Raw genomic sequence first — 12,119 nt, forward strand, 5'->3', positions numbered from 1 at the left:
AGACAGGTAAAGAACAATGTGAGACATATTCATCATTTTATACATTTGAACACTTTATTCAGTTTTCTCTTGGTGTCTTATTCTTGTATCTGTCAGGAGAAAGGACTCTCAGCCTGTCTGTCTCCCTCAGCCTGTCTGTCTTACCCAGGGCCAGGGTCTTCCTCAGGTAGGCGATGTCGTCGAAGCTCTGCAGTTCGGGCATCCCGCAGCCCAGCAGGAGGGAGAACAGGTTGATGAAGAGGCTGGCGTGCTGCCGGATGGCCAGGTAGGCTTTATAACACATCTCCTGGAACCTGAAGCACAGACAGACAGGTTAACAGAGAGCGAGACAGGCAGGAAGTGGGACAGGAGGGCCGGCATTAGACAGGTGCAGGTGAGACCTCTCAAACTCCTTGGTCTTGGTGGACTCCTGGACTCCTTTACTGATGACGATGAGGAAGTCCTGGGTCAGGACAAAGGGTACTCGCTCCCTCTTGTACCCAAACTTCTTCTTCTTGTGATCCAGGAAGTGGCCAAAGTCGATGTGGAACAGCTGCAGGAGGAGGAGGAGGAGTTAGCTGAGAGGACAGACAGTCTCAGGATCTGCGGAGGACCAGCTCACCTGTCCGTTCTCCTTCACCATGATGTTGGAGTTGTGTCGGTCTCCGATTCCCAGGATGAACGTTGCTACGCAGTAACCTGCACATGACCTGGTGAACAGGTCGATGGCCCGGTCATACCTGAGGGACAGACAGGAAGTGAGACAGACAGGTAGTCGGGCAGATGGCCAGGTAGACAGACAGGTAGACAGACAGGTAGACAGACGGGTACTGAGACAGACAGGTAGACAGACAGGTAGACAGACGGGTAGACAGACAGGTAGACAGATGGGTACTGAGACAGACAGGTAGACAGACAGGTAGACAGATGGGTAGACAGACAGGTAGACAGACAGGTAGACAGACGGGTAGACAGACGGGTACTGAGACAGACAGGTAGACAGACAGGTAGACAGACGGGTAGACAGACAGGTAGACAGATGGGTACTGAGACAGACAGGTAGACAGACAGGTAGACAGACGGGTAGACAGACAGGTAGACAGACAGGTAGACAGACGGGTAGACAGACGGGTAGACAGACAGGTAGACAGACAGGTAGACAGACGGGTAGACAGACGGGTAGACAGACGGGTAGACAGACAGGTAGACAGACGGGTAGACAGACAGGTAGACAGACAGGTAGACAGACGGTACTGACGCCTCTCCTCTGTTCTTGTCCTTGATCCAGTGGTGCAGGGTGTTGGAGTTGAACTGCAGTGCCCCCTTCAAACCTCCCTTACACTGAATCTGCATGATGGTGAAACTGTTCTTCACCACCTCGATCAGACCCACACAGTCCCCGATGGACAGGCAGCCGTACGGCAGCATGCTGACACACACACACACACACACACGGTTAGCCAGGTGTGATGATGACATCACAGTTAAAGGTACAGATGATGTCACAGGTTCTCACCGCAGGTCCAGGCCCTGGTTCTGCCAGATGTTCTCCATGATCTTGATGATCTGCAGAGTGAGCATGTCCTGGCGCAGGTCTGCAACACACACACACAGGTTACACACTACATTACCCACAATCCCTGAGCAGTGTTCTCCTGTTAGCAAGGTTAGCATTCTCCATTGAAACCAGTGTTGTCATTAGCAGTGAGCTAGCTACCATCTCCGTTCTTGAAGATGATCTCGTTGTTGGTGAAGAGCAGCTCGGACATGATGTCGGGGTTCTCCCAGTTCAACCACAGGGGGCGCTTCGCCGAGGACATGATCCTGCACTCCTCCAGCCTGAAGACACAAACTCTGTACTTTACTTTACTTTATATCGCTTTGTCACTTTACGTTGCCTTAATCTCCTCTAGCCTAAACACACAAACTCTTATCTTTAGTTAATTTTACTGTACTTTATCTTACTTTACTTACTACACTACATTTGCGTTGCACTTTGCGCCAGCTGCAAGATAGGGCCCAAACACATCACTTAGTTTACTTGACTCGACTTTAATAGACCATGAACTCCTCCAGACACACTTTACTTTGCTGACAACCTGCTCAGTACAGTGTCAGCAGCACAAAATACACTTCAGTTTCATAATTTCAACCAACACTCGTAGTCAAGGTTCCCCAGCTGGTGAACAGGTTTCAGTTACTTAGTCTATGTGTTACCCGAGGTTCCCCAGATGGTGAACGGGCTTCAGTTACTTAGTCTATGTGTTACCCGAGGTTCCCCAGATGGTAAACGGGCTTCAGTTACTTAGTCTATGTGTTACCCGAGGTTCCCCAGATGGTGAACAGGTTTCAGTTACTTAGTCTATGTGTTACCCGAGGTTCCCCAGATGGTGAACAGGTTTCAGTTACTTAGTCTATGTGTTACCCGAGGTTCCCCAGATGGTGAACGGGCTTCAGTTACTTAGTCTATGTGTTACCCGAGGTTTCCCAGATGGTGAACGGGCTTCAGTTACTTAGTCTATGTGTTACCCGAGGTTTCCCAGATGGTGAACAGGTTTCAGTTACTTAGTCTATGTGTTACCCGAGGTTCCCCAGATGGTAAACAGGTTTCAGTTACTTAGTCTATGTGTTACCCGAGGTTCCCCAGCTGGGTACAGGTTTCAGTTACTTAGTCTATGTGTTACCCGAGGTTCCCCAGATGGTGAACGGGCTTCAGTTACTTAGTCTATGTGTTACCCGAGGTTCCCCAGATGGTGAACGGGCTTCAGTTATTTAGTCTATGTGTTACCCGAGGTTCCCCAGCTGGGTACAGGTTTCAGTTACTTAGTCTATGTGTTACCCGAGGTTCCCCAGATGGTGAACAGGTTTCAGTTACTTAGTCTATGTGTTACCCGAGGTTCCCCAGCTGGGTACAGGTTTCAGTTATTTAGTCTATGTGTTACCAGAGGTTCCCCAGCTGGTGAACAGGTTTCAGTTACTTAGTCTATGTGTTACCAGAGGTTCCCCAGATGGTGAACAGGTTTCAGTTACTTAGTCTATGCGTTACCAGAGGTTCCCCAGCTGGTGAACAGGTTTCAGTTACTTAGTCTATGTGTTACCCGAGGTTCCCCAGCTGGTGAACAGGCTTTATTTAGTTAGTTGAAGTGTTGCCCCAGGATTCCCAGGTGGTGAACAGGCTTTATTTAGTTAGTTGAAGTGTTGCCCCAGGATTCCCAGGTGGTGAACAGGCTTTATTTAGTTAGTTGAAGTGTTGCCCCAGGATTCCTAGGTGGTGAACCGGCTGTACATGTTGCCGACCAGCTTAGCAACATGGACTGGAGCAAGAATTTCAGAGTGGTGAGTTATTAATCTGTAACAAAAGGATCTTTCATCCATAAAGTTTTAACTGAGCTCTGTCTCTACATCACAGGAACAACTTTATGTCCACTGACTGCCTGGAGGGTAGCTAGTGTTTGGAAGGGAGTCGCCGGGATGAAAGGGAAGCGGCTGGTCTACAAACGAGCTGCTTTCAGGCAGTTCAGAGCAGAGCTTTCTGTGGGAGATGGGAACTCCGTTTTGGGGTGGACTTTGGGCTTTTTCACTTTGCAAACCTGTTACATGGACAAAAAAGATATATAACTCAATAAAGGAGAGGGGAAAAGCCAAAAAGCAGAATACCACCTCTTTAAAGTTTTGCCTGAGGATTCCCAGGTGGTGAATGAGCTTCAGTTAGTTAGTTAGTTGATGTGTGAGACGAGGATTCACAGACGGTGGACAGGGTTTCAGTTAGTTATTTAGTTAGTTGATGCGTTACCCGAGATTTTCCAGCTGGTTAACAGGGTTCAGTTAGTTATTTAGTTAGTTGATGTGTTACCTGAGGTTTCCCAGCTGGTGAACAGGTTTCAGTTACTTAGTCTATGCGTTACCAGAGGTTCCCCAGCTGGTGAACAGGTTTCAGTTACTTAGTCTATGTGTTACCCGAGGTTCCCCAGATGGTGAACAGGGTTTCAGTTAGTTAGTTAGTTGAAGTGTTGCCCCAGGATTTCCAGGTGGTAAACAAGTTTCAGTCAGTTAGGTAGTTGAAGTTTTACCCGGGTTTTCCCAGCTGGTTTCAGATAGGTAAAGTTTTACCTGAGATTCCCCAGATGGTGAACGGGCTTCAGTTACTTAGTCTATGTGTTACCCGAGGTTCCCCAGACGGTGAACAGGGTTTCAGTTAGTTAGTTAGTTAGTTCAAGTGTTACCTGAGATTCCCCAGACGGTGAACAGGGTTTCAGTTAGATAGTTAGTTGAAGTGTTGCCCCAGGATTTCCAGGTGTTAAACAAGTTTCAGTTAGTTAGGTAGTTGAAGTTTTACCCGGGTTTTCCCAGCTGGTTTCAGATAGGTAAAGTTTTACCTGAGATTCCCCAGATGGTGAATGGGCTTCAGTTAGTTAGTTAGTTAGTTAGTTCAAGTGTTCCCTGAGATTCCCCAGACGGTGAACAGGGTTTCAGTTAGTTAGTTAGTTAGTTAGTTCAAGTGTTACCTGAGATTCCCCAGACGGTGAACAGGGTTTCAGTTAGTTAGTTAGTTAGTTAGTTCAAGTGTTACCTGAGATTCCCCAGATGGTGAACGGGCTTCAGTTAGTTAGTTAGTTAGTTAGTTAGTTCAAGTGTTACCTGAGATTCCCCAGACGGTGAACAGGGTTTCAGTTAGTTAGTTAGTTAGTTAGTTCAAGTGTTACCTGAGATTCCCCAGATGGTGAACGGGCTTCAGTTAGTTAGTTAGTTAGTTAGTTCAAGTGTTACCCGAGGTTCCCCAGACGGTGAACAGGCTTTCAGTTAGTTAGTTAGTTGAAGTGTTGCCCCAGGATTTCCAGGTGGTAAACAAGTTTCAGTCAGTTAAGTAGTTGAAGTTTTACCCAGGTTTTCCCAGCTGGTTTCAGATAGGTAAAGTTTTACCTGAGATTCCCCAGATGGTGAACGGGCTTCAGTTACTTAGTCTATGTGTTACCTGAGATTCCCCAGATGGTGAATGGGCTTCAGTTAGTTAGTTAGTTAGTTCAAGTGTTACCTGAGACGGTGAACAGGGTTTCAGTTAGTTAGTTAGTTAGTTCAAGTGTTACCTGAGATTCCCCAGACGGTGAACAGGGTTTCAGTTAGTTAGTTAGTTAGTTAGTTCAAGTGTTACCTGAGATTCCCCAGACGGTGAACAGGGTTTCAGTTAGTTGAAGTGTTGCCCCAGGATTCCCAGGTGGTGAACAGGCTTTATTTAGATAGTTGAAGTGTTGCCCCAGGATTCCTAGGTGGTGAACAGGCTTTATTTAATTAGTTGAAGTGTTGCCCCAGGATTCCCAGCTGGTGAACAGGCTTTATTTAGTTAGTTGAAGTGTTGCCCCAGGATTCCCAGGTGGTGAACAGGCTTTATTTAGTTAGTTGAAGTGTTGCCCCAGGATTCCTAGGTGGTGAACCGGCTGTACATGTTGCCGACCAGCTTAGCAACATGGACTGGAGCAAGAATTTCAGAGTGGTGAGTTATTAATCTGTAACAAAAGGATCTTTCATCCATAAAGTTTTAACTGAGCTCTGTCTCTACATCACAGGAACAACTTTATGTCCACTGACTGCCTGGAGGGTAGCTAGTGTTTGGAAGGGAGTCGCCGGGATGAAAGGGAAGCGGCTGGTCTACAAACGAGCTGCTTTCAGGCAGTTCAGAGCAGAGCTTTCTGTGGGAGATGGGAACTCCGTTTTGGGGTGGACTTTGGGCTTTTTCACTTTGCAAACCTGTTACATGGACAAAAAAGATATATAACTCAATAAAGGAGAGGGGAAAAGCCAAAAAGCAGAATACCACCTCTTTAAAGTTTAGCCTGAGGATTCCCAGGTGGTGAATGAGCTTCAGTTAGTTAGTTAGTTGATGTGTGAGACGAGGATTCACAGACGGTGGACAGGGTTTCAGTTAGTTATTTAGTTAGTTGATGCGTTACCCGAGATTTTCCAGCTGGTTAACAGGGTTCAGTTAGTTATTTAGTTAGTTGATGTGTTACCTGAGGTTTCCCAGCTGGTGAACAGGTTTCAGTTACTTAGTCTATGCGTTACCAGAGGTTCCCCAGCTGGTGAACAGGTTTCAGTTACTTAGTCTATGTGTTACCTGAGGTTTCCCAGCTGGTGAACAGGGTTCAGTTAGTTAGTTGATGTGTTACCTGAGGTTTCCCAGCTGGTGAACAGGGTTCAGTTAGTTAGTTGATGTGTTACCTGAGGTTTCCGAGCTGGTGAACAGGGTTCAGTTAGTTAGTTGATGTGTTACCTGAGGTTTCCCAGCTGGTTAACAGGGTTCAGTTAGTTAGTTGATGTGTTACCTGAGGTTTCCCAGCTGGTGAACAGGGTTCAGTTAGTTAGTTGATGTGTTACCTGAGGTTTCCCAGCTGGTGAACAGGGTTCAGTTAGTTAGTTGATGTGTTACCTGAGGTTTCCCAGCTGGTGAACAGGGTTCAGTTAGTTAGTTGATGTGTTACCTGAGGTTTCCCAGCTGGTGAACAGGGTTCAGTTAGTTAGTTGATGTGTTACCTGAGGTTTCCGAGCTGGTGAACAGGGTTCAGTTAGTTAGTTGATGTGTTACCTGAGGTTTCCCAGCTGGTTAACAGGGTTCAGTTAGTTAGTTGATGTGTTACCTGAGGTTTCCCAGCTGGTGAACAGGGTTCAGTTAGTTAGTTGATGTGTTACCTGAGGTTTCCCAGCTGGTGAACAGGGTTTCAGTTAGTTATTTAGTTAGTTGATGTGTTACCTGAGGTTTTCCAGCTGGTTAACAGGGTTCAGTTAGTTATTTAGTTAGCTTGATGTGTTACCTGAGGTTTTCCAGCTGGTTAACAGGGTTCAGTTAGTTAGTTGATGTGTTTCCTGAGGTTTCCCAGCTGGTTAACAGGGTTCAGTTAGTTAGTTGATGTGTTACCTGAGGTTTCCCAGCTGGTTAACAGGGTTCAGTTAGTTAGTTGATGTGTTACCTGAGGTTTCCCAGCTGGTTAACAGGGTTCAGTTAGTTAGTTGATGTGTTACCTGAGGTTTCCCAGCTGGTTAACAGGGTTCAGTTAGTTAGTTGATGTGTTACCTGAGGTTTCCCAGCTGGTTAACAGGGTTCAGTTAGTTATTTAGTTAGCTTGATGTGTTACCTGAGGTTTTCCAGCTGGTTAACAGGGTTCAGTTAGTTAGTTGATGTGTTACCTGAGGTTTCCCAGCTGGTGAACAGGGTTCAGTTAGTTAGTTGATGTGTTACCTGAGGTTTCCCAGCTGGTGAACAGGGTTCAGTTAGTTAGTTGATGTGTTACCTGAGGTTTCCCAGCTGGTTAACAGGGTTCAGTTAGTTAGTTGATGTGTTACCTGAGGTTTCCCAGCTGGTGAACAGGGTTCAGTTAGTTAGTTGATGTGTTACCTGAGGTTTCCCAGCTGGTGAACAGGGTTCAGTTAGTTAGTTGATGTGTTACCTGAGGTTTCCCAGCTGGTTAACAGGGTTCAGTTAGTTAGTTGATGTGTTACCTGAGGTTTCCCAGCTGGTTAACAGGGTTCAGTTAGTTAGTTGATGTGTTACCTGAGGTTTCCCAGCTGGTGAACAGGGTTCAGTTAGTTAGTTGATGTGTTACCTGAGGTTTCCCAGCTGGTGAACAGGGTTCAGTTAGTTAGTTGATGTGTTACCTGAGGTTTCCCAGCTGGTTAACAGGGTTCAGTTAGTTAGTTGATGTGTTACCTGAGGTTTCCCAGCTGGTGAACAGGGTTCAGTTAGTTAGTTGATGTGTTACCTGAGGTTTCCCAGCTGGTTAACAGGGTTCAGTTAGTTAGTTGATGTGTTACCTGAGGTTTCCCAGCTGGTTAACAGGGTTCAGTTAGTTAGTTGATGTGTTACCTGAGGTTTCCCAGCTGGTTAACAGGGTTCAGTTAGTTAGTTGATGTGTTACCTGAGGTTTCCCAGCTGGTTAACAGGGTTCAGTTAGTTAGTTGATGTGTTACCTGAGGTTTCCCAGCTGGTTAACAGGGTTCAGTTAGTTATTTAGTTAGTTGATGTGTTACCTGAGGTTTCCCAGCTGGTTAACAGGGTTCAGTTAGTTAGTTGATGTGTTACCTGAGGTTTCCCAGCTGGTTAACAGGGTTCAGTTAGTTATTTAGTTAGTTGATGTGTTACCTGAGGTTTTCCAGCTGGTTAACAGGGTTCAGTTAGTTAGTTGATGTGTTACCTGAGGTTTCCCAGCTGGTTAACAGGGTTCAGTTAGTTAGTTGATGTGTTACCTGAGGTTTCCCAGCTGGTTAACAGGGTTCAGTTAGTTATTTAGTTAGCTTGATGTGTTACCTGAGGTTTTCCAGCTGGTTAACAGGGTTCAGTTAGTTAGTTGATGTGTTACCTGAGGTTTCCCAGCTGGTGAACAGGGTTCAGTTAGTTAGTTGATGTGTTACCTGAGGTTTCCCAGCTGGTGAACAGGGTTCAGTTAGTTAGTTGATGTGTTACCTGAGGTTACCTGAGGTTTCCCAGCTGGTGAACAGGGTTCAGTTAGTTAGTTGATGTGTTACCTGAGGTTTCTCAGCTGGTGAACAGGGTTCAGTTAGTTAGTTGATGTGTTACCTGAGGTTTCCCAGCTGGTGAACAGGGTTCAGTTAGTTAGTTGATGTGTTACCTGAGGTTACCTGAGGTTTCCCAGCTGGTGAACAGGGTTCAGTTAGTTAGTTGATGTGTTACCTGAGGTTTCCCAGCTGGTGAACAGGGTTCAGAGGAGAGACAAATCCCTGAAGAGCCTCCATGTAATCAGGACGAGACATATGTTCTACCAGGAACTTCATCTGAGTCTAATAACAAATCACAGCACAGCAGCACATCACTATAAACCAGTCTCACTTATCTTTACTCAATCATTTAATCCAACAGAGAGAAGAGGCATCTTTTAAAATAAATATCTATCTTGTTTTTATTTTACAAGTTTTCATACTTTCTGTGTTTCGTCCTTTTTCTCTTGTTTCAGTGTGTCGGTCAGATTCACCAGTTTATCCATGGCCTCCACCTGCAAACACACACACACAGACTGATGTTGTTGGATGCAGTATCACACTGAGCCACCAGATGGAAGCAGCTTCACATTAATAAACAATCACAATCAGTCTGAGAGGAAGTGACAGACAGAAAAGAAACATCACTGATTAATAAGAGTATTGAGACACACTGACCCTTTGTTCACCTGTCTGTTCAGGTGTTTCAGTGCTCACCTGTCTGTTCAGGTGTTTCAGGTGTTTCAGTGCTCACCTGTCTGTTCAGGTGTTTCAGTGCTCACCTGTCTGTTCAGGTGTTTCAGGTGTTTCAGTGCTCACCTGTCTGTTCAGGTGTTTCAGTGCTCACCTGTCTGTTCAGGTGTTTCAGTGCTCACCTGTCTGTTCAGGTGTTTCAGGTGTTTCAGTGCTCACCTGTCTGTTCAGGTGTTTCAGTGTTCACCTGTCTGTTCAGGTGTTTCAGTGCTCACCTGTCTGTTCAGGTGTTTCAGGTGTTTCAGTGCTCACCTGTCTGTTCAGGTGTTTCAGTGCTCACCTGTCTGTTCAGGTGTTTCAGTGCTCACCTGTCTGTTCAGGTGTTTCAGGTGTTTCAGTGTTCACCTGTCTGTTCAGGTGTTTCAGTGTTCACCTGTCTGTTCAGGTGTTTCAGTGCTCACCTGTCTGTTCAGGTGTTTCAGTGTTCACCTGTCTGTTCAGGTGTTTAGTGTTCACCTGTCTGTTCAGGTGTTTCAGTGCTCACCTGTCTGTTCAGGTGTTTCAGTGCTCACCTGTCTGTTCAGCTGTTTCAGTGCTCACCTGTCTGTTCAGGTGTTTCAGTGCTCACCTGTCTGTTCAGGTGTTTCAGGTGTTTTAGTGCTCACCTGTCTGTTCAGCTGTTTCAGTGCTCACCTGTCTGTTCAGGTGTTTCAGTTCTCACCTGTCTGTTCAGGTGTTTCAGTGCTCACCTGTCTGTTCAGCTGTTTCAGTGCTCACCTGTCTGTTCAGCTGTTTCAGTGCTCACCTGTCTGTTCAGGTGTTTCAGTTCTCACCTGTCTGTTCAGGTGTTTCAGTGCTCACCTGTCTGTTCAGGTGTTTCAGTGCTCACCTGTCTGTTCAGGTGTTTCAGTGCTCACCTGTCTGTTCAGGTGTTTCAGGTACATGCCGCAGGCTCTGCAGAAAGCTTCCAGCAGCAGGCCGAAGCGCCGGGACACGGTCTTATTGTGCATCTCTGACCTGAGAACAGCGTTACCAAAACATTAAAGAACTAGTAAACTTTGTTAGTCAGTGAATCAGTAACGACTGAGGTCAACGTGGATGAGATAAAGATGTGCTTTATTCCACAGGTTGAGTTTCTCACTTGAGATGCCAGAAGAAGAAGTGTCCTATCCTCTGATTGGTCAGAGCTTTCTTAATCAGGAAACGAGCCAGAGGATTGTCCAGATACATCTCATATTTTAACACCTGCAAACACACAATTTCTCAATTTCAGTTTTTCCCAGAGTTTTCAGGATATACACTCTAAGTTTTTATGTTGCTGATGTTTAGCTACCTTGTGTTCAGAGCACCTCGGGGTTTAAAAACCTAACCCTATCCAGAGGTGGAGTTGCAGGAGTTAATGCTGTTAGTGTTGGGTTGATGCTCCTAATGTGAATAGAGAACAATACTGGGTGATGGCCGGCGTTCGCTTTATGTTTTTCTGACTTCCCATGCAACTCTGATGCCTTTATACCCAAAGAGTGTTTCCTTGCACTCGGTCCAGCAGGCTTCTTTATTTTTAACAACAAGGAACCAAATGTGCTGTAGTTGTTCCCCGTGTTGTGTTTTATTTTGTAGTGTTCAGTTCTCATGTGTGCTTGTCTAGCTTTGTTTCCTGTTGTTTAATTGCTTGTGTTTCACCTGTGTTTAGTTGCCCTGACTGCTTGTTTGTGTGTGTGGTGTGCCTCTGTATATATATTAGCCTCAGTTCTGTTCAGTCTTTAGTCCCTTAGTCGTACGTTGAGTGTTCAGCCGTGCCTTGCTCTGTGTTTTTGGATTTGTACCTTGTTCCATGTTTTCTGGATTATTCCCTTGGATTATGTTTCCTGGTGGATTACGCCATTCTTTGGACTTTGCCTGCATTTGCGAGTAAGCCTGAGTATGTCTGTTTTGTTAGAGAATATTTTTTGTTGAACTGCATCCCCTGCTCGTGTCTGTGTTTGGGTCCACACCTAACACTGCACTCAGCCATTCCCATGACATGTTCAGAACATCGTGGGTCATGTTGGAAGTTAATAGTTTATTGTTAGGTGGCTGTTGTTCTTGGTTCCTGTGATGAACGTCATTAACTCTTAGGACTCGCCAATCAAGCCCGCATGATCAGATCACATGACTGATTCACGATAGCGCAGTAACAAAACAACGTCATGTAGATCACTTCTGTCAAAAGTGCTGATTGATTCAGCTGGTGTCTACATCTAATCTCTTTCTCACTGACTAGAACAATGTTGGTTCAGTCTGTAACATAAAGTCAGAGTCCAACACCAGACCAGCCCTAGTGTGAACGCACCTGTACGAGCTGCAGCAGGTACTGCGACAGCTTGTCGTCCGTCAGGCCTTGCACCAGGCAGCGCAGAGCGAACTCTCTGACCATCGGATCAGGAAAGTTACAGTCCAACAACTCCAGAGCCGACTCAGGCTCCATCAGGGGCCACTCCTTCAACAAACAGTACATCTGAGGAGGAGGAGGAGGGAGGAAGAGAAAGAAGAGGAAGGTGACAGAGAGGTGGCTGATAAGACCAACTGAAAAACATAAAGAAACCATCCTGAATGTGAGAGTGTGTTTGTACCTGGGACACTTCGTCTCTGGAGTTCCATTTGACAGACAAAAGCAGCTTAGGAAGAGACTCTGGGATGTTTACACAGTAATGTCTGCAGAGAGAGACAGGCAGACAGAGAGACAGGAAGAGAGACAGGTAGACAGAGAGACAGGTGGAAAGACACCGACACAAAAAGACAAACAATAAAACAGACAGAAATACAAACATAAAGAGACACAGAAAGGCCGGTGTGGACAGGTACACGTTAGGATGGGTAGAGACAGGTTAAGATGAAAGATGACGCAAACTCAAAGACAGGTAAAGACACAGAGGCAGGCGAAGACAGGTAGAATCACTTATTTGTGTTATAGGCCATTTTTTGTGTAA

The 12,119-nt window shown here is 45.8% G+C and overlaps 1 protein-coding gene across 1 annotated transcript in view; it reads right to left on the reverse strand.

Moving 5' to 3' along the window:
- zgc:158659 (uncharacterized protein LOC791141 homolog) overlaps window positions 1–12,119 on the reverse strand; it is a 43,701-nt gene that overhangs the window by 2,840 nt on the left and 28,742 nt on the right. Inside the window, exons 16-27 of the mRNA XM_038731586.1 lie at window positions 11,763–11,844; window positions 11,483–11,647; window positions 10,295–10,398; window positions 10,071–10,170; window positions 8,904–8,975; window positions 8,657–8,763; window positions 1,697–1,818; window positions 1,496–1,574; window positions 1,238–1,408; window positions 602–719; window positions 381–532; window positions 145–293 (exon numbers count right to left, since the gene is read on the reverse strand). Coding sequence (XP_038587514.1) covers window positions 145–293; window positions 381–532; window positions 602–719; window positions 1,238–1,408; window positions 1,496–1,574; window positions 1,697–1,818; window positions 8,657–8,763; window positions 8,904–8,975; window positions 10,071–10,170; window positions 10,295–10,398; window positions 11,483–11,647; window positions 11,763–11,844 — 1,421 coding nt within the window. The remainder of the gene's footprint in view (window positions 1–144; window positions 294–380; window positions 533–601; window positions 720–1,237; window positions 1,409–1,495; window positions 1,575–1,696; window positions 1,819–8,656; window positions 8,764–8,903; window positions 8,976–10,070; window positions 10,171–10,294; window positions 10,399–11,482; window positions 11,648–11,762; window positions 11,845–12,119) is intronic.

The sequence above is a fragment of the Micropterus salmoides genome, unplaced genomic scaffold (genome assembly GCF_014851395.1).
Source record: "Micropterus salmoides isolate LMB-PRFRI ecotype aquatic unplaced genomic scaffold, ASM1485139v1 Ms_hic_scaffold_2, whole genome shotgun sequence".
NCBI lineage: Eukaryota > Metazoa > Chordata > Actinopteri > Centrarchiformes > Centrarchidae > Micropterus > Micropterus salmoides.